At 40.1% G+C, this 22615-nt stretch overlaps 2 protein-coding genes and 1 pseudogene across 2 annotated transcripts; 2 read left to right on the top strand and 1 right to left on the bottom strand.

Moving 5' to 3' along the window:
• Positions 1 to 250: 250 nt before the first annotated feature.
• LOC137264969 (uncharacterized) lies at positions 251 to 1683 on the top strand (annotated as a pseudogene).
• Positions 1684 to 6034: 4351 nt separating this feature from the next.
• Positions 6035 to 11624, top strand: LOC137266407 (uncharacterized). The gene is made up of 2 exons (XM_067801901.1): positions 6035 to 6206; positions 9471 to 11624. The coding sequence occupies exons 1-2, from the start codon at positions 6038 to 6040 to the stop codon at positions 10172 to 10174; spliced, it is 873 nt and encodes a 290-aa protein (XP_067658002.1). The 5' UTR covers positions 6035 to 6037; the 3' UTR covers positions 10175 to 11624.
• A 7579-nt stretch (positions 11625 to 19203) lies between these two features.
• Positions 19204 to 22003, bottom strand: LOC137265992 (uncharacterized). Its single transcript, XM_067801490.1, has 2 exons — positions 21609 to 22003; positions 19204 to 20762 (listed from the first exon to the last, which is right to left on the bottom strand). Exons 1-2 carry the CDS (start codon positions 21775 to 21777, stop codon positions 20059 to 20061), a joined length of 873 nt encoding a protein of 290 aa, XP_067657591.1. The 5' UTR covers positions 21778 to 22003; the 3' UTR covers positions 19204 to 20058.
• Between the last annotated feature and the right edge of the window lie 612 nt (positions 22004 to 22615).

Raw genomic sequence — 22615 nt, 5'->3', positions numbered from 1 at the left:
TACAAACCATTTACACTATACAATTACAGACAACGACACTACAGACAAGAAACGCTGTTGTACAAAGAGGGGCCCGGTGTTTTCAACATTACTATTATGGTAGGAGTTGTGATCAGACGATTGGTTGGATGATCTTAAGTGAAACATGTAGCTGAGCTAGCTAAACAAGAAAGCTGGAGTAGTTCACTCCCATATCTGCTCAAATGTTTTGATATGGATGACTCGAATTGGTGGGTATTAGAAGAGAAATATGGAAGAATCATTGGTGAGTCCATTGTTGTCTCTGTGTCGAATTGTGCTAGTAATTGTTAGTTTTGACCATCAATAATACCATTGAGGACCATTGTTCAGTATCCCTTCAAATCCTGGGTGAAACTCGTTTGGTGCTCTGGATATTGGCAAAATATTGTCATACAGTCATATCACAGTTTCTTGTCATGCCATATCCGCAAAATATTGCTGTAACTACAGTCATATCACAGTTTCTTGCAATGACATGTATCACTGCTTTATTTTATGCCTACTGAAGGTGAAGGTGTTGTAAAACTACTTAGGTAGGTGCTTGATATGATTCATCGATGAATGTGTTTCTGGTGGGTAGATAATATATCTATTGATCATGTTATCATGTCATATCATGTTATATATGTATAGACTGTGATTTACTATACAGGGTTGCGTCCCCTACCCACACCACTATCCGTTGTGAATGTAAATCGCCACCCCTATGCCCGTCGGTTTCACTGAGCAGTTTTATCGTCTGAGGCCTTTATCATACCAACCTCTCCCCTCTCATCACCCCTACCTCGTTACATAAGCAGCGTTCGAAATAATCCCCGGCCCGGAAGCCCAGCGCTGGTTGATATTGTATCGGGCCGGCAGTTTCAAATATTTGCACGCCCTTGTGGCCTTAGCACGTTATCTGTCAATTTGTTTTGTTTTGGTTTTATTTCAACTGGAATCGTACCCATAATTGCTTTCTTTATTATCTTTCGTGAATCACCGATCGTGTTACAATAACATACAGTTTCACTTCCTGGTATTTTAGCGCGAATTATCACCAGTCTTTAACAAATACACACTTCATTCTGCGCCATAGGCTTCGCTAATCGACTTTGGTGAAACAGTGTGCAACTGTGTACAGTGTAGTCATTTTTGTTTTTACTTTACTTTTTCGTTTGACTTTAACAGCATGACCATTACAAAATTCAACCAAAAGCTATCGCCATTACCGAGGACTGAGTTCCGCATTCTTCCATTAGCTGACGTTCCCCTGGAACTAGTGGAAAAATACGACGCACGGACATATCCGATTAAGAGAACAACTATCTTTCACAGATGCATCATTGGTGAAGCAGCCTGTGTCTTCGTAGCGGTGAAACCCAGCTCTGGAGGCGTCATGCAGCTCTTAAAGAAACCCGGAAAGGATGGGAGTTCTGTCCAACGTATGCAGATACTGACGATGTGGGATACGAACTTACCAGAAAGATGCTTGACCATGTTCCTAAGGGAGAAGATATTGAGGTGAATCCTTTCACTGAAAATCAGGCAACAATTAACTTATACAATGAAACTGGATTTTCATTCCAAAACACTTTTGCAGTGATGTACTCCAAGAAGCCACCGATTATTCCAACAAAAAAGGTATATTCTACAGCAGGATTTGACTATTCACCAATGTAGACAATTCAAGTTCAGGTGACCATCGTAAAAGGCAAACCTAAATATTTAGGGAAAATAAATATTTGGATCAATTTAATTAATAAAATAAAACTGATAATGTAGATAATATGGTAAATTATGTTAGGCTTTAATGCAATAAATAAAAGACTCTGTCTTTCCTCCAGCATACACATGTTTTCCTTTCAAACACAAGTCGTATTGGGTGAAGTTATTAAGCAGAAAATCACCGTAGAGTATGATTCTTATCTTCCAGCTTGAACCCTCCAGACTGCCTTTTATAAACGTTATGACATCTTCACTCAACAGGGGCTGACTATCAAATTAAACGTTGGCTTTTTGTGCTTGACTTTGTTCCTGAGGGAGCAGATATTTAAGCAATTTTTTTCCCTGAAAATCAGGCGGCAATTGACCTATACAATGAAATTGTATTTTTATTCCTACATACTCTTAAAGTGATGTACTACCACTGATTATTCCAACTAAAAAGTTTATTCTACAGCAGGATCCAATTATTCGCGGATGCAGACAATTCAAATTCAGGTGACGAGCATAAAAGGGCAAATTGAAATATTTAGGGAGAAATTCTCAGATCATTTTGTTCAATAAAGTGAAGCTGTAGGTATTTTGTGGAAAATTATAGTTTTGAAGTAATGAATAAAAAGGAGTTTAAACAGTAAAAGACTCTATCTCAAGCAAACGTTTATTCAAGTACACAGGAAGTCGCAACGGATGATGTTATGAAGCAAAGGTCCTCGACGAGTATGATTCTTGTATTTCAGCTTCAACCCGCCAGGCTGTCTTTAAAAACGTTATGGCGTCTTTACTCCAAAGGATTGATCAGCATTTGAAACATTTATTTTTATGTGGATTTATCTTTCATTCAACCCGACATTTCCAAATTGAGGGGGGAAATGAAATGTGTCATCTTTTGTCATCAATGGTTTCTTATTTAGTCAGAAACATGTCTTGGTTTTCAAAACACGAAAGAAGAATATTTTGTTACGGTTCTGTATTATCTGCACCAGACAATGCTAAAATTGACATCTGCAGTATCGTGCATGTGGATTAAAGCTTACTGCTTGACTCGCATACTCTAAGTGTTTTGTTATGCCACAATCCTATGTGAATGGATGATTTTTTATTTCCTCCAGAATCTACATCAGAACATTTGCAATATCCCCGATGCTACTCAGCAAATACATAATGTTAGTATGTACATGAATATAAATATGAGTCCTAGTGACACAAGCTGTGTAAGTAGCTATTCCATATCACATGTACATCAATAACAGCATCTGCTTCAGAGAAAAGAGATGATTCTTAAGACACATTCTTAAGGTGGAGTACATATTTATGGAATAATGACACTTTCCATTCGTTTAAGAAAGGCAGTCTGGTTGTGCAAAAAGTACATTGGAACTTGCAACGTACACCACATAGCGCATACATTCATTACCCACTCGGTGAACGTATGGGTAGTTGCATACTATGTCGTATGTCACACGAGCGTCGTATCGCCAAACGACTTGACGTAAGATTCGAACTATTTGTTTGGATATCTGATGACCTCTCATTTAGGTTACGCTGTGATGGAGCTACTGTTTCATTAATAACAAACACATACATAGAGTCATGTATTTCTACAACTTCGATGCATTGTTGGAATGTAAACACTGCAAACGAAGTTGTGTCTCTGTTTATTTATGAGTCGAACTGAGACTATATCCGTGGAAAAACATAAACGTAATGTTTCTACCAGTGATGTTAGCCGAGTGAAGCAACTACAAACCAAGAAACAGTCTGCTACGTGTAATTTACCATAAGAGGCTGTGCGAGGTGACAGATGACATGTATCGTGACGTCGGTTACGAAGGGAGCAGAGGAAAATGCACTCTCCATCCCAGGGTTCCATGCGGCCAGGCAGCATTGTACTGCCACAGGCTAGAAAAATGTGACAGTTCGTTACATCTTACACCCTCCATTCAATATCATATACATATTTCATAACTCTTTTATTTTGGATGGGTCTACACATCTAATTAAACATCATTGTTAGTCTCGCTCAGAAAATATCCTAAAGCGTGTAACACTATTTCGATTTGCGTTGCGAGCCTTTGTTTATATCGTTTGCATGGCACCACGTGCTGTCATCGTAGCCGACGAAGAACAAACGATGCAGCTTCTTTGATATATAAATAACTTTTGTCATAAAAGATGATTGTCACAGTTGTAAAAGAATATGTATGTAACGTCATGAAGTCCGCGACGAATCTGCTCTTGTTTACGAACATGAGCAAATCAGCCTGTAGCAGTGATGTTATGCTAAGTCATCACTGCGCCGGTGTGTGACGAAAATGGCGCAGTGACGTCAATACAGTGTCACGTCTTGCAAAAAATGTTCTACAGTGCAGTTCTTCCGCAACCTTTTTATGAAACCGGGTGCTTTTGAGCGGCACTGATATCCACTGCGAGTGACTTGTTTTACGCCGCATTCAGCAACATTCCAGCTGTATGACGGCGGTCTGTTGACCAAAGTGACCAAAGTGCTTTGCGCGTGAAGATAGTCGGGGTAAAGTTCGAAATTTTCAGTTTAATTTGGCAAAAGACAAACATGATTTCCACAGTCAAATAATTTTGATAGACCATGGGCGACATCTGGCGCACAAGACCGTTTTATCAGGACGACTTAAAGGTACAGTGTCACGCTGAAACTGCCAATGAGACTATACCAAGAAGGGTGTGACTTTCTTTCCTGCAGTGAGCTGTCCATCTTTATGTCGGACATTGCACCTGGTTCAAGTGATAGAGTCTTTATTTGAGGCATAATCGTGTGCGTTGTTAACCATAATTAAATGAGAAAAAGTTACTCCTGATTAAATTTTGATACGACATTCAAGGTCTCGATAAAGCTTTCATAAATATTGCAAAAGTGAAATACAAGTATAATATAATGCATCAGCAACAAACTTGTTACAACTCGTTCTATATACTCTCGTCTTTGTTCCAGATGACTAATTCTCTTGCCTTTACATGAGTTTGGCCTGTAGATATATAGAGGCAAATGTTAACTCGATCTTGTTCAATGTTCAAATTTTATATGTTGTGTCTTTGTGTATTGATGGTTATTTCTGTAAAATCCTCACATTTCCATAGGTCATGCAAACTTGAGCATGGAACTCAATTACATGGTGAAGGAGCATTGAGGTGTGTGTGACAGTTTCGATGTTCTGATGCAGATAATAGGACTAAGTGTGTCATCATAATGTTTCATTTGTTGCCAAATGTGACGCATCGTCGCATAGAGACGCCCATTCAGCTGTATAGACGTGCATATTCCATTCAGTCAAGCAGTAACACTCTGGCTCACATCAAACAGTTACCTCAACAGTGAACGACAGTGAAAAAGCATCATGTGTATTGTCCTCCACTTCCCATGGATAGAGAGACTTGCACGTGCAAATCACTGACAGAAAGTGCCCTGTATATTTACATATTGATAATTTGAAAGTTGTAACAGGTTTATATCGGAGGTTAAAGAAGGTAACATGACGTTTCAACGGCCCGCTGTGCTTTTCCGTGCCGTCAAGAAAGCCTGTAAAACATCAAGTTGTATATATTTCAAACAATTTTACACATAGGCAATAGCTTTTGAAAACATATCCGAAAAAGCTTCCTATTTTTCCAAGGACCCCCAATATATGATTTATTCATTGATATGTACAATGTTTTATCCGTTCATCCAATTTCAACTATCTTGTGACTGTCACCTTTGTAATCTTCAGACAGGAGAACCAAGCTTCCGTACAATTATAAAAACTCAATTTGACTTAACCAGTGTGTAATATGTACTATTAAGTGCTAGGTGAGCATTCTTTTTATGGTCACTGGAAAGAACATATTCACAAATCCGGACGCACGTTCGATCTGCTATTTCCCAAACTGGCCATATGATCATTGACGATGACAATGATAAATAGCATATATGTGTACTCTATACTAAAGCAATGCAGGATGAAAGTGAAAGTATGCAGTCAAGCTGTTATTGAATTATGTTCATGGACAACAAAGTCTATCATGAAGTCAAAACAAGTATCAGAATACTGAGATGTACCATAATAGACCAACCCATGCTGACAGTTATACGGCGGTGACCCTAGTTACAATTATGTAGTATGTTTCATGAAAGTGCACAGTCAGCATTCATATCGTTGCAGGCATCAAGCATCGCCTCAAACTTCATTGTTGGATTTCGTTATTCTCAAGCGACACGGGCGACCTTTGGACGTTTTGGACGATCCCAATGTGATTGACAGGTGGGTTCATCAAGTCGTCAGCGCAAAGCACCACAACGAGCATGGCGGGTGTTATGATCAGACGTTTGGCTGGCCGGTCTGACATGAAGCGTGTGGCTAAACTGGTCCAGCAAGAAGGTTGGGATTTGTCTCTCTCGACTCTGACAAGATTTAACGACATCGGCCTCTCGGACTGGTGGGTGGCACAAAGTAGTGACGGCAATGTCATTGGTGAGTTCGAAGGTACTCCAGGGTCGTGGCTACTTGTAAACCCGTAGAGATAGTGGTTACAACTGATCCACGATATCGGGGATTGTGCGTGTCTGTCTGTGTGTGTGTCTACGTGAGTGAGTGCGTGTGTGTGTGTCCATGTGTGTGTGCGTGTGTGTGTGCGTGTGCGTGAGTGCGTGTGTGTCTGCGTGGGGGCGGGGGGGTAGGAGGGCGGCGTGAGGATGGTGGGTGGGTAGGGGGGTGGCGTGAGGATGGTGGGTGAGGATGGGTTCGGATGGAGTCCGCATGTGATGTGGTTAAGGTGTGGGTGTGGATGGGTGGTTTAGTGCGATGGCAGTGGGTGTGCTTGCATGTGTGTTTGTTTGCAGGGGTATGGGTGTTTATGTGTCTCAAACCCGCTGTCCCAGTTACATCGTGTTGTTAATCATTCCGTTGTTTGGTATAGATTCGATTATCAACAGGCCACACCCGTTCACCTAGAATATGGCTGAGAACAAACAACAAAGAAAGAGTGAGTGATCATCAAAATGTTTCTACGGCAACGAGCCAGCTCTTTAACCATTGAGCCACCGCCCAACAAAGAAACATGTCTTCTTTGTAAACAAACTCGCACATTATGAAATCAAGCCAGCCCGGCCTTATGCTGTACGTATTGTTTTCATTTGGTGGTACCTTCACGTTTTAATAGGTTTAATATAAACTTCAATGATAATAGCTTCAATAACCAGGCCTGGTGGCAGAAGTTTCGAGTTCGATTGCCAATATGGATGCCATATTGTGTACCATGAGACATCTTGAAGTGTGGTATCCCAATGGTTCAAGTGTAGAATACTTTGGCGAATCCAGCTGACTCTTCCCGCCACTGACTCAGCGTGATAAAGTGAAGTGAGTGGATTCATATTAAAAGAAAAACGGGAACTGTGCTTTTTAAATATACTCAAAGTCAAAAGGTAATGTGAATTAAGTTGTGAATAAACAACGTGACTTGGGGATTGTCACTGTCTCCGTTTCCACTTCATTCCGTACCAGACGTGTTCGATACGGAACAGATCTGGGTTTCATCAGCGCATTGCACAGGAATCTAGACTCACAAGTGTACAGAATATGTCTCAGAGCTCACGAGCTCTCCACCGCAGATGCTTTCAGCATTACTCAGTCGTAGAAGTTAGTGACATATTGTCAAAATTTGTCACGTGGTAGGAGGTCTTGGACGCGTCACGTTCCACCAATGTGCAAGATGTTCCCACTCCTGTGCTACCAGCTGTGCGTAGTGTTCCCCCTCCTGTTCCACCCATTGTGCGTGATGTTCCCTTCTTGTTCCACTCACTATGCATGACGTTGCCCCTCCTAGGCCTATTCCACCCACACCCACCCACGTCATGTTCCCACCCTGTTCTACTTACTATGCGTGATGTTCACACTCCTGTTCCAACCACAGAGCGTTATGCTCTTCCTGCTGTTCCACCCACTGAGTCTCTAGTTTCCCCTCCTGTTCCACACACTGAGCGTGATGTTCCAACTCTTGTGCGACCAACTGTGAGTGATGTTCCCCCTCCTGTTTAACCTAATGAGCCTGAAGTAACCCCGCCTGTTCCACACACTTAGCTTGATGTTCCTCCTCATGTTCCACCCACTGAGCGTGACGCTCCTGTTCTAAACACTGAACATGATGTTCCCACCCCTACCCACTGTGCGCGGTCTTCCTCCTCCTGTGCCACCCACCGTACATGACGTTGTCCTTCCACTTCCACCACTGTGCAAGATGTTCCCACCCCCACCCCCCAAACCCACCCCTGTGCTACCGACTCTGCGTGGTGTTCCCCCTTCTTGTTCCATCCACCGCTCGTGACTTTCCCCCTCCTGTTCCACCACTGTGAGTGGTGTTCCCTCTTCTGTGCCGTCACACATACTGTACCATCGACTATGTGTGACGTGATGTTCACACTCCTGTTCCCCACACCGAGCGTGATGTTCCTCCTCCTGTTCCACCCACTTAGCGTTACACTCCCTCTTCTTTTTTAAACACTGAACGCCACGTTCCCTCTGCTGTTTCATACACTGAGCGTGATGTTCCAACACCTGTGCCACCCACTGCGAGTGACGTACCCCGTCCTGTTCAACCACTGTGTAAGACGTTCCCCCTCGTGTAATACCCACTCACCGTGGTGTTTCCCGTCCTGTTCCATCCACTGAACGTGACGTTCCCCTCCTGTTGCCCCCATTGCATGTTATGTTTCCCCCTCCTGTTTCCCCACTGCACGTTTCGTTCCCCTCCGTTTCCAGCCACTCAACGTGACGTTCCCCTTTCTTTCCACTCACTGCACGTGACGTTCCCCTTTCTTTCCACTCACTGCACGTGACGTTCCCCCTCCTATGCAACCACTGTACGTGATGTTCCCCCTCCTGTGCCACCCAGTGTGTATGTCTTTCCCCATCCTGAGCCAATCACTGCTCGTGACATTTTACCTCCCGTTGCACCCACTGCGCGTGATGTTCATAATAGGGCATTCCTTTCATTACACACTTTAGTTTATTTAACTTCATTCGTGAAAACACAACAAAAAAAACCCCCAAACGCACAAATAAATGTATGTGTTGATGTTTGTTGATCAAACTGACCACGATATAGGGCCAGTGGTCGTGGGTTCCGTGACGCTGAGCTTCGTACTGTACTTTTGCCACACCAACTTATGTGACTCCGCATGTTCATGTTCGGCATCGATACATCTGGATTCAACAGTGATAGAAGAAAATGTGAAAGTTCTGATATGCGTTTCATCCACCATTCCATATGTCCCGAAAAACCGCCCTCCGCCTCAGATTGATGTGTGGTGTGGTTAGGCAGGGGCCCGATCTAAACTTTGGATGGATGTCTTTTATGTAATCAAGTCTTCATCCTTAACATCTTTAAGTGGTATATATTGAAACCCCGAAAAACTATGAAACCCTCATGTGAATGTGCTGGTGACATCTCGAAGAAGTCCACACACATACCAAATCATAATCCTCGCTTACTTTGTCTTCAGAACCGAATTTCTGACGTTCAACACAAAACTTACCGATTATACCAGACGTAAGGGTGCATCATAAGGCAGCGTCATACCTGTGCTCATGCTAGTGATAATACTCTAGCTAGGAACTGTATCTTTTCAGACATCCCTCCCACCTTAAGCTCTAGTGTGAAAACTGAAAGTGAAAATGTACATCAGTATTAACCCTTCCTCTCTGACATGAATTCATATATGTTTTGATTTTCACGTCTAGGTAGCTGCAACATGTTCAATCACGAGGACAACACAACCTGTCATGCTGGGATGTTCATTGTCGATGAGAAATACAGAGATCAAGGGATCGGTAGGAAACTGAGAAGTGCAGCATTAGCAGGAGCTCAAGAGAAAAATGTATTAATCACCGCACTTAAACCTGAGCGTATTCTTGAAATATTCAAGCCTTTGCATGAAATTTACAGTCTGCAGCTGAAGAAAACCAACGAAAAGCTTCCATCACTACTGAGGACTGGGTTCCGTATACGTCCATTAGCTGACGTTCCCCTGGAACTGGTGGAGAAATACGACGGACGGACACATCCAATAAAGAGGACAACACTCTTTCACAGATGCATCATTGGTGACGCTACCAGTGTCTTCATCGCGGTGGAATCCGGTTCTGGAGAAGTCATTGGTTATGCAGGTCTTAAGAAAACCAAGAACGTGTGGGCGTTCTGTCCAACGTATGCAGATACTGACGACGTTGGATATGAACTTATCAGAAAGATGCTTGATCACGTTCCTGAGGGAGGGTATATCGAAGCGAACCCGTTCGCTGAAAACCAGTCGGCGATTGACTTATACAAGGAAATAGGATTTTCCATCCAGTTGAAATGCATGTTGATGTACTCAAAGAAACCACTGACCATTCCAATAAGAAAGGTGTATTCTGTAGCAGGAGATGACTATTCGCCTATGTAGAATGGCAGTCCTATAGATATAGATATAGATACATATAGATAGACAGATAGATAGATGTATACAAATACGAGTTCTTGCTAGTTTCAACATTTACATCATGTAAAGATGTAACTACCCATCCTCCAAACTTCTATGTAACCATGTATTCAGGCTATTTTTGGAAAAGGGGTAGAACCTTGTATCTGAGTATTATGCTATGCTAGTATCATTCTAGGTCGTATACTATGTACAATCGCTATAATCTGGTAAGCAGTAGAGTCTTGCTTTTGAAGTGCTAAATCATGTACAATGGCTAGAAGTTCGTATCCCGCATATAGTGAGTGAGTGAGTTCAGCTTTTGCCGCACTCAGCAATATTCCAGCGTTGTACCTGAGTCACCGAGCATGTTCTTTTCTCCTCCGACCAGTCCTAACTATAAAGTCCTAAATGAAACAAGCCAAGATTTCAAGCTGACAGTTTGAACTCATTGGGGCTCCTATTCATTATACAAATATACACATGGAACATAATTATGTCTTATAACAGCGATATAAACTGAAAGGTGTAGGGTCTTTCATGCTTCGAAGTAATGCCTGAATGATTGGCAAGAGAAAAAATGCAAACGAGGGCAATGTGTCAATTTGCAGTTCACCCCATTTGTACAGGAGGGACCTGTCATTTGTACAAACGACAACCAAGAAAGTCGCAGTGCATAGTTGGTTTCCAAACAGGTCTCCTTGCAGACCAAGGGAGAGTCTCAATATCATTATTCCCCAGGAGCTCTCCCACAGCACGGAAGCAATAGTGTTGTCATGCATGAATCTTGCACGGGTAGCCAATGAGTGATTTTCAAAATGAGGTATTCCAGCTTGATCAGCAATGTCTGGGATGTTGCGCTGACCTTTAGTATTTTCCCGCACAGTGACTAATATCACCTTACAGTCGTGGACGACAAGTCAGCACACCATAACGTAGTCAGTGTTTATGTGCCGTCAAACTCTAAAACTGTATCTGGGTCTGGGGATTCCAACCCCTGTGAAGCAAACCACCACTCTGATCATTACATTCATAATAGTCTTTGGTCAACAAACATCTCTGAAAAGATAATTATTAACTTTCATGTAATCAAGTGTAAACAGTCAAATAAATGTGAACAATAGCGTGATCTTCAGGGAGAGCTACTAGATAATTATTCAGAAACAAGGGTATTAGAAAAAACATATCTTTCATAATAAGTACAAAATTTACATACATCATCTTGAATTTCTGGATATGGGCTCTAAATCGCGAGTTTTTCGACGCAGACAAAAGAATGGACTTTCTATATGCGCGTTAAGGAGATAATACAATTTAACAACTGGAACGGATATGTCGAGGGCTGACCCGACGTCACATTGATCCAGGGGTGAGTCTTCCTGTCAGATTTCTTATCGTGACGTTTCTGACTATACTTGATTAAAGTTGTTTGATTTATGGGTCTGTTTTGATAATCTGCTGGTAATCATACAGCTACGATATGGTAACATACTGTCATCGATGAGCAGTCTCATATATATACAGCCCTAGAGAGGGGTCAATTTTGCACCCAACTGCCAAAAAACCATGCACTCTCTGTGACATGAGTTATACCACCAGACTGGTACAAGATCGGGGCGAAGAGCAGCTTTAATCGTCACTGAACGTGGACGGTCTGTTGATTGTCTGCACTTCAGAGTCGCCTGTCGTGTTGAGAGGTGGCCTTTCTGAACATTCCGGCATATTCTGGTTAGTTATATTCATACAACTTGAGGATATGAATACTTCCACAATCGCGAGTAGGTGCATTACAGCTTGTTGCACAGTTATATTTGAAGGTTTCAGCATTTAGTCTGCCAGGTTAAAACAATTTAACCTTTGAGCAGGAAATTAATTCATTCCGAACTGCTATTTGTGATAGCGTTACTGGAAGGTATGCCAAGAAACGTTAGACGAACTGTTGGACTGTTCCTTCGTATGTTGGTCATAGTAATATTCAACGATCCAAATGAAAGTAAGGTCTTAATACTGCTGGTTGAAATCTTGCTGGGCTTTAGTCATTAGAAGGGTCTCTAAATGACTGAAATTTATTCCATCTATATGTGGGGGACAGGGGTTTTGTAGGGTGTGGCTGCTCTGGACAAGTGTCAGTCAAAGTGAAGGTCAGCAGTCGCGGCAACAATAGTTTTAACTGTTGATGATTGTAAATGATGTTGAAATTGTGATCCACTTTTGTAAATTAAGTTGTTACGTGAAATTTCATGACATGACTGAAGTATATATTGATTTTTGTTGCACAAAATGACGCGAAATGCCTGATGCTATTGGTAATTTCACGAAATGACTGAAATTATTATCACAATCTGAATGCAACATATACAGCTAAGTACAACGTGTTGGTTTAATGTTTACATTAATGAGCATCTGGTCCTGGGGGTACATGGTGCACATGGTATTAAGTTGGTGCAAGCGGTTTCTCAACAAAAATGGAAAGGACTTCATTGGCTTTTGTTGCCAATCCTTCGTATGATATACAAACACAATGCTGCTATTGTAAAGCACAAAGGAATGCTGAAAGAAGGATGCTGTTCAATACAAGCAGTCAATACAGATAATATATCAACTGCAGAAAATAATTTCAATTTAAAAAATGTATGTCCATATCTGTGTATTTATGTAATGTCTGTATGATTGTACATGTGTAGTTATCTGAATGCATGGCCATGTGTATGTATTTATGTAATATGTGTATAGTTGTGCATGTGTAGGGATCTAAATGTCTGTGCGCGTGTTTATATTTATGTAATGCCTGTATGATTCTACATGTGTAGGGATCTGAATGTATACCCACATGTATGTATTTATGTATTGTGTGTATGATTGTACATATGAAGCTCTATGCATGTATGCCCATGTCCATGTATGTATGTAAATGTGTGTATGATTGTCAATGTGTAGGTATCCGTATGTATGCCCACGTCTATGTGTTTATGTAAATGTGTGTATGATTGTCAATGTGTAGGTATCCGTATGTATGCCCACGTCTATGTGTTTATGTAAATGTGTGTATGATTGTCAATGTGTAGGTATCCGTATGTATGCCCATGTCTATATGTAAATGTGTGTATGATTGTCAATGTGTAGGTATCCGTATGCATGCCCACGTCTATGTGTTTATGTAAATGTGTGTATGATTGTCAATGTGTAGGTATCCGTATGTATGCCCATGTCTATATGTAAATGTGTGTATGATTGTCAATGTGTAGGTATCCGTATGTATGCCCATGTCTATATGTAAATGTGTGTATGATTGTCAATGTGTAGGTATCCGTATGTATGCCCACGTCTATGTGTTTATGTAAATGTGTGTATGATTGTCAATGTGTAGGTATCCGTATGTATGCCCACGTCTATGTGTTTATGTAAATGTGTGTATGATTGTCAATGTGTAGGTATCCGTATGTATGCCCATGTCTATATGTAAATGTGTGTATGATTGTCAATGTGTAGGTATCCGTATGTATGCCCATGTCTATATGTAAATGTGTGTATGATTGTCAATGTGTAGGTATCCGTATGTATGCCCATGTCTATGTGTTTATGTAAATGTGTGTATGATTGTCAATGTGTAGGTATCCGTATGTATGCCCATGTCTATATGTAAATGTGTGTATGATTGTCAATGTGTAGGTATCCGTATGTATGCCCATGTCTATGTGTTTATGTAAATGTGTGTATGATTGTCAATGTGTAGGTATCCGTATGTATGCCCATGTCTATGTGTTTATGTAAATGTGTGTATGATTGTCAATGTGTAGGTATCCGTATGTATGCCCATGTCTATGTGTTTATGTAAATGTGTGTATGATTGTCAATGTGTAGGTATCCGTATGTATGCCCATGTCTATATGTAAATGTGTGTATGATTGTCAATGTGTAGGTATCCGTATGTATGCCCATGTGTTTATGTAAATGTGTGTATGATTGTCAATGTGTAGGTATCCGTATGTATGCCCATGTCTATATGTAAATGTGTGTATGATTGTCAATGTGTAGGTATCCGTATGTATGCCCACGTCTATGTGTTTATGTAAATGTGTGTATGATTGTCAATGTGTAGGTATCCGTATGTATGCCCATGTCTATATGTAAATGTGTGTATGATTGTCAATGTGTAGGTATCCGTATGTATGCCCATGTCTATATGTAAATGTGTGTATGATTGTCAATGTGTAGGTATCCGTATGTATGCCCATGTCTATATGTAAATGTGTGTATGATTGTCAATGTGTAGGTATCCGTATGTATGCCCATGTCTATATGTAAATGTGTGTATGATTGTCAATGTGTAGGTATCCGTATGTATGCCCATGTGTTTATGTAAATGTGTGTATGATTGTCAATGTGTAGGTATCCGTATGTATGCCCATGTCTATATGTAAATGTGTGTATGATTGTCAATGTGTAGGTATCCGTATGTATGCCCACGTCTATGTGTTTATGTAAATGTGTGTATGATTGTCAATGTGTAGGTATCCGTATGCATGCCCACGTCTATGTGTTTATGTAAATGTGTGTATGATTGTCAATGTGTAGGTATCCGTATGTATGCCCATGTCTATGTGTTTATGTAAATGTGTGTATGATTGTCAATGTGTAGGTATCCGTATGTATGCCCATGTCTATATGTAAATGTGTGTATGATTGTCAATGTGTAGGTATCCGTATGTATGCCCATGTCTATATGTAAATGTGTGTATGATTGTCAATGTGTAGGTATCCGTATGTATGCCCATGTCTATGTGTTTATGTAAATGTGTGTATGATTGTCAATGTGTAGGTATCCGTATGTATGCCCATGTCTATGTGTTTATGTAAATGTGTGTATGATTGTCAATGTGTAGGTATCCGTATGTATGCCCATGTCTATGTGTTTATGTAAATGTGTGTATGATTGTCAATGTGTAGGTATCCGTATGTATGCCCATGTCTATATGTAAATGTGTGTATGATTGTCAATGTGTAGGTATCCGTATGTATGCCCATGTCTATGTGTTTATGTAAATGTGTGTATGATTGTCAATGTGTAGGTATCCGTATGTATGCCCATGTCTATGTGTTTATGTAAATGTGTGTATGATTGTCAATGTGTAGGTATCCGTATGTATGCCCATGTCTATGTGTTTATGTAAATGTGTGTATGATTGTCAATGTGTAGGTATCCGTATGTATGCCCATGTCTATATGTAAATGTGTGTATGATTGTCAATGTGTAGGTATCCGTATGTATGCCCATGTGTTTATGTAAATGTGTGTATGATTGTCAATGTGTAGGTATCCGTATGTATGCCCATGTCTATATGTAAATGTGTGTATGATTGTCAATGTGTAGGTATCCGTATGTATGCCCACGTCTATGTGTTTATGTAAATGTGTGTATGATTGTCAATGTGTAGGTATCCGTATGTATGCCCATGTCTATATGTAAATGTGTGTATGATTGTCAATGTGTAGGTATCCGTATGTATGCCCATGTCTATATGTAAATGTGTGTATGATTGTCAATGTGTAGGTATCCGTATGTATGCCCATGTCTATATGTAAATGTGTGTATGATTGTCAATGTGTAGGTATCCGTATGTATGCCCATGTCTATATGTAAATGTGTGTATGATTGTCAATGTGTAGGTATCCGTATGTATGCCCATGTGTTTATGTAAATGTGTGTATGATTGTCAATGTGTAGGTATCCGTATGTATGCCCATGTCTATATGTAAATGTGTGTATGATTGTCAATGTGTAGGTATCCGTATGTATGCCCACGTCTATGTGTTTATGTAAATGTGTGTATGATTGTCAATGTGTAGGTATCCGTATGCATGCCCACGTCTATGTGTTTATGTAAATGTGTGTATGATTGTCAATGTGTAGGTATCCGTATGTATGCCCACGTCTATGTGTTTATGTAAATGTGTGTATGATTGTCAATGTGTAGGTATCCGTATGTATGCCCGCGTCTATGTGTTTATGTAAATGTGTGTATGATTGTCAATGTGTAGGTATCCGTATGTATGCCCATGTCTATATGTAAATGTGTGTATGATTGTCAATGTGTAGGTATCCGTATGTATGCCCATGTCTATATGTAAATGTGTGTATGATTGTCAATGTGTAGGTATCCGTATGTATGCCCACGTCTATGTGTTTATGTAAATGTGTGTATGATTGTCAATGTGTAGGTATCCGTATGTATGCCCACGTCTATGTGTTTATGTAAATGTGTGTATGATTGTCAATGTGTAGGTATCCGTATGTATGCCCATGTCTATATGTAAATGTGTGTATGATTGTCAATGTGTAGGTATCCGTATGTATGCCCATGTCTATATGTAAATGTGTGTATGATTGTCAATGTGTAGGTATCCGTATGTATGCCCACGTCTATGTGTTTATGTAAATGTGTGTATGATTGTCAATGTGTAGGTATCCGTATGTATGCCCATGTCTATATGTAAATGTGTGTATGATTGTCAATGTGTAGGTATCCGTATGTATGCCCATGTCTATATGTAAATGTGTGTATGATTGTCAATGTGTAGGTATCCGTATGTATGCCCACGTCTATGTGTTTATGTAAATGTGTGTATGATTGTCAATGTGTAGGTATCCGTATGTATGCCCATGTCTATATGTAAATGTGTGTATGATTGTCAATGTGTAGGTATCCGTATGTATGCCCATGTCTATATGTAAATGTGTGTATGATTGTCAATGTGTAGGTATCCGTATGTATGCCCATGTCTATATGTAAATGTGTGTATGATTGTCAATGTGTAGGTATCCGTATGTATGCCCACGTCTATGTGTTTATGTAAATGTGTGTATGATTGTAATGTATGATTGTACCAGCCTTGAATGTTGTATTAAACTTTAACCAGGAGTGATATCACCTTATTTTAATCATGGTAGAAAGAACATACACTATTATATCTCAAATATAGACACCAACACTTAAAACTGTAGTGTCCGACATAAAGGGTGAAGGCTGAGCGTAGGAAAGTCACCATTCTTGTTTTGGAAGTACGGAGCTTCGGCTAGATTCCATATATTGCACGTGTTCTCCGTTTGGTAGTTTCTCCGATTTCAGATAGGGGAATCGATGTTGTATCAAAAAGGAGGTAAAGTGAGCGCAAAAGCCGATTATATATTTCATATGCTAAAATATTGTCGAAAAATCGTGACATTGTGCCTTCAAGTCGTTCTCATTAAACGGTCTTATGCGCCATGATGAAAGTTATTTTACTGTCGATATAATAATGACTGTCGTTCTTCTAATAATACTGACAATTCCGAACCTTATCCCGACTATGTTCACGTGCTTAACTTCGCCTGCACGAATATTGCGTGTTTGCACAAAATCTATAACACGTTGCATTTAAACAGCCAATGCCTAAATGCATATAAAAACTTGGCTCATAGATAATGTCACCCCCCAATGGAATATCCCCAACTTTCTTATCAATAGTATGGATACAGAAATTAATTATCCTTATATTCTGATAAGTATCTTAGACCACTTTGCCATCCGTCGCATAAGGATCGGCCTGGCTTTTCACATACATATCATGTGATTTCCATAAGTACCTAGAAGGTAATGAAGCCAGTTAAACCCAAACAATAAGACAAGTTGCAGCCTCTGTTGAACTGAAATTGAACTATAAATAATTGTTGAAAGCCGATCAAAACATGAATAATGTTCATTTGCACAAATTACTTAACATGGATGAATACAGTACACTTTGCGCATCAAAGGGTATTTCTTAGATGATAATTAAAACATGTTTCTACTCCATAAACTGGTCAAAGCGTGTAATTATATTTTCATTTATGTTTAAATGTACACTAAACATTCATTTTGTGCTCTAAGGGTTGTTCAACTGGGGCATAAAATCTGCTGTGAATCAATAGGTTTGCACAGTATATAACTAGGCTGGAATGACACGTACCAAGTCGACAAACCATGGTGTTACTAAGAGATAGGGCAGCATTCCACCATGAGCTGGAGCAGTTTATGAGCCTCACACACTGGACCAATATGGGGATTTGATTACTGATCTATTGATGAGACCTAGAGGCCAGATAGATCGATATCGTACATCATGTGATTTCAAAACACTGATCCACAGTAAAAGATGGGATAATGCTGAGTCCTGGCGTTAAACAAGGACAAGGAAAGAAAGAAGAAACTTATCTCAGGAAGATAGCTAAAAATGATTACATGAACAGAACAATAACCTTTCGGAAACAACAGATAATATACAGAGATATATTTAGTACATGTATGGATATCTTCGGTTATTATCTTGCATTTACGTACTAGTATAACTTGAAGTAGGTAATGCTGCTTGCTACTGTTTATTGCTGTATTGGTGCATACGATGGACGCTTTTCCCTATATGTGTATCTCTGGTGTTAAGTGTTTCAGCTCTGTTCACCATTGCTATGTTCTTGCGGTGTGTGCACACGACAGCAGGGTGCATGTGGTGTTGATGAGAGTAAAGAGACTATGTAGTGTTATGCCATGTACGTTGCCAGTTCCAATTTTGTACACAATCAGACTGCCTTCATTAGCTGCATCGGATAGGATGGTGGCTTTGAAGAGAACATGCGAGTATGCGAATGATCAATGAGCTTTAATCCGCAACAGCAATTATATTGCTGCATCTTGGTTGGTGCAGACAAGACAAAACCACAACAAAATATTATTGACAAAATATGCCTATTTCCTTTTCTGTCTCAACACACACACACACACACACACACACACACACACACACACAAACAAACAAGCGAAAGAAACCGTACAAATTCATAGCCAACCTCTTTGAGTGAAGATGCCATGGCCTTTACAAAAGACAGCCTGGAGGGTTCATGTTAGAGGATAAATCATACCCGCCGATGACCTGCTGCTTAATGACCCAATCAATCACCCAATACGACTTGTACTTTTTAAAAAGAAACGCACACAAAGTTGTTTTAGGAAAGAAAGAGTCTTTTATTATCTAAACTACATTTTTTTTCAAACCTTTATACAATTTACTATATAATCTTTCTCAGATTTTTGTGGTTAAATAGCTGAGCCAAACCTTTTACGATGGTCACCTGAATTTCAATTTGTCTACATTGGTGAATAATCAAATCCTGCTGTAGAATATACCTTTTTCGTTGGAATAATCAGTGGCTTCTTGGAGTACATCACTGTAAGAGTGTTTTGGAATGAAAATCCAATTTCATTGTATAAGTTAATTGCTGCCTGATTTTCAGTGAAAGGATTCACCTCAATATCTGCTCCCTCAGGAACATGGTCAAGCATCATTCTGGTAAGTTCGTATCCAACGTCGTCAGTATCTGCATACGTTGGACAGAACTCCCATCCTTTCCGGGTTTCTTTAAGAGCTGCATAACCAATGACGTCTCCAGAGCTGAGTTTCACCGCTACGAAGACACAGGCTGCTTCACCAATGATGCTTCACCTCATTTTGAAAATCACTCATTGGCTACCCGTGCAAGATTCGTGCATGACAACACTATTGCTTGGAGTTTGGAGGATGGGTAGTTACATCTTTACATGATGTAAATGTTGAAACTAGCAAGAACTCGTATTTGTATACATCTATCTATCTGTCTATCTATATGTATCTATATCTATATCTATAGGACTGCATAGGCGAATATTCTACATAGGCGAATAGTCATCTCCTCCTTATTGGAATGGTCAGTGGTAAATGTTGTGATGTAAATGTTGAAACTAGCAAGAACTTGTATTTGTATACATCTATCTATCTATCTATCCATATGTATCTATATCTATATCTATAGGACTGCCATTCTACATAGGCGAATAGTCATCTCCTGCTATAGAATACACCTTTCTTATTGGAATGGTCAGTGGTTTCTTTGAGTACATCAACATGCATTTCAACTGGATGGAAAATCCTATTTCCTTGTATAAGTCAATCGCCGACTGGTTTTCAGCGAACGGGTTCGCTTCGATATACCCTCCCTCAGGAACGTGATCAAGCATCTTTCTGATCAGTTCGTATCCAACGTCGTCAGTATCTGCATACGTTGGACAGAACTCCCATACTTTCCGGGTTTCTTTAAGAGCTGCATAACCAATGACGTCTCCAGAGCTGGGTTTCACCGCTACGAAGACACAGGCTGCTTCACCAATGATGCATCTATGAAAGATAGTTGTTCTCTTTATCGGATATGTCCGTGCATCGTATTTCTCCACTAGTTCCAGGGGAACGTCAGCTAATGGAAGAATGCGGAACTCAGTCCTCGGTAATGGTGATAGTTTTTGGTTGAATTTTGTAATGGTCATGCTGTGAATTTGTTGTAAAGGTTTGAAAACGTTAAGATTTAGCTCTGGTTCAAGTGCAGTGACAAAGACATTTTTCTCCTGAACGTCTGCTAATACTGCACTTTTCAGTTTCCCACCGATCCCTTGACCTCTGTATTTCCTATCGAGAACAAACATTCCACCTTGGCAGGTTGCGTTGTCCTCTTGGAAGAACGTTTTGGAGTTACCTGCACATGAAACAAAACTTTGCAATGTTTTATTCGCAAATATTTTAGTAATTCATTAACCTTGATTTAACGACACTTTCGGCAGTTGTCGACAGTGTTTGCAACACTTTAATTTGTCGGCTCTTGGAGCTTTACAATATACAGGCCCTGACTGAAATCTGCAGGAACATTTTCCTAAACTCAAACCAATACAAAGAAAATAGACTACACTGTACAGTTTCATATGGTTTCAGCATTATCAGATATGTGTATTTGTCATAGACTGGTGTTAACATTTCTAAGCGCAAGGCACTGAAATACCAGGCAGTGAAACGTTATATCACGAGGAAGGGGTGATGAGAGGGGTGAGGTTGGAATGATGAAGGCCTCAGACGATTGCAACTGATCAGTGAAACCGATGGGCATACGGGTGGTGATTACATTCACAACGGATAGTGGTGTGAGCAGCGGACGCAACTCTGCATAGTAAATCACAGTCTGTACATAACATGATAGCGATCAATGAATATGTTCTACCCACCAGAAACACATTCATCCATGAATCATATCAAGCACAAACCTAAGCAGTTTTACACCTTCAGATTCACAGACTAACACAATCTTTGCTAAATGTTTTCAAAATGGCTTAATGTCTTGTTTTAAAGATCAGACAGTGTACATTTAAAGACATTGCAAGAAACTGTGATATGACTGTAGTTATTACAATATTTTGCCAATATCCAGGGCACCAAATGAGTTTCACCCAGGATTTGTAGGAAAAATGAACAATAGTCCTCAATGGTATTATTGATGGTCAAAACTAACAATAACTAGCACAATTCGTCACAGAGACAACAATTGACTCACCAACGATCCTTCCATCTTTCTCTTCTGCTACCCACCAATTCGAGTGATCGATATCAAAACATTTGAGTAGATATGGGAGTGAAATGCTCCAGCCTTCTTGTTTAGCTAGCTCAGCGACATGTTTCACGTCAGATCGGCAGACCAAACGTCTGATCGCAACTCCTGCCATGGTAGTAATCTTGAAAACACCGGGCCCCTTCTGGTACGCACAACCTGCAGTATCACCTGAATGTATCTCAATGCATTTGGTGTAAAGGTCGTCGGTGAAGCCAAAACAGGTGTAGAGGGTATTTACTATGGATGAATTTTGAATGAGCCTTGGACTACGTTTACCGCAGCAGTTCACATCTGTGGCGTCGTTGCCGAGTGTACTTCCTTTCAGCTGGTCTGGACTCCTCCACCGTACACGTGCCTCACGTTTCAGTGTGGCACGGGACAGATGATTCACGTGCAAGTTGAGAGCAACGAGATTTACAGTGGTGTGGCCAATGATAAACTATTTGTTGAGATGTCCCATTTCATTTGTCGTGAGAAACAACTGACGGACTGTTATCCCGTCAACTTGGTGTGAGTCGATGAATTTTCAACTGACTGACTGGCTGACAATGCGTTGCAAAACATTTTCATACAGTAATGAGCGCATTTATGTCTGAATATTCAAATGCTTATAAATGTTTTAGAAAGGGTTAATATTTACTCTTCTATAACAGTTTTTGGTGTTATAGTTCGTACTTGTAACTGTATGGTATATGAAGAATATGGACGTTATCTATTTTTATGTTTAAATATATAAGTACATTTCAAGAGAATGTTATGTTATGATGTGTATGTATGATAGAATTGGTAATGTAAGGTGAACTGGGTAAGACATGTGGAAAATTTGCTTCAATCATGTAGATTTGATTATGCTTTTATACTTTAATGTAGTAGTTTCCAAATGTGTGCATGAAATCTGTAACACAAAGGTACTTGCTTTTTACAATTCTGGACCGCCTTTGCTAACTCTA

This window comes from Haliotis asinina, chromosome 15, assembly GCF_037392515.1.
Source record: "Haliotis asinina isolate JCU_RB_2024 chromosome 15, JCU_Hal_asi_v2, whole genome shotgun sequence".
Classification (NCBI taxonomy): domain Eukaryota; kingdom Metazoa; phylum Mollusca; class Gastropoda; order Lepetellida; family Haliotidae; genus Haliotis; species Haliotis asinina.
This window is presented reverse-complemented; position numbering and strand designations above follow the sequence as displayed.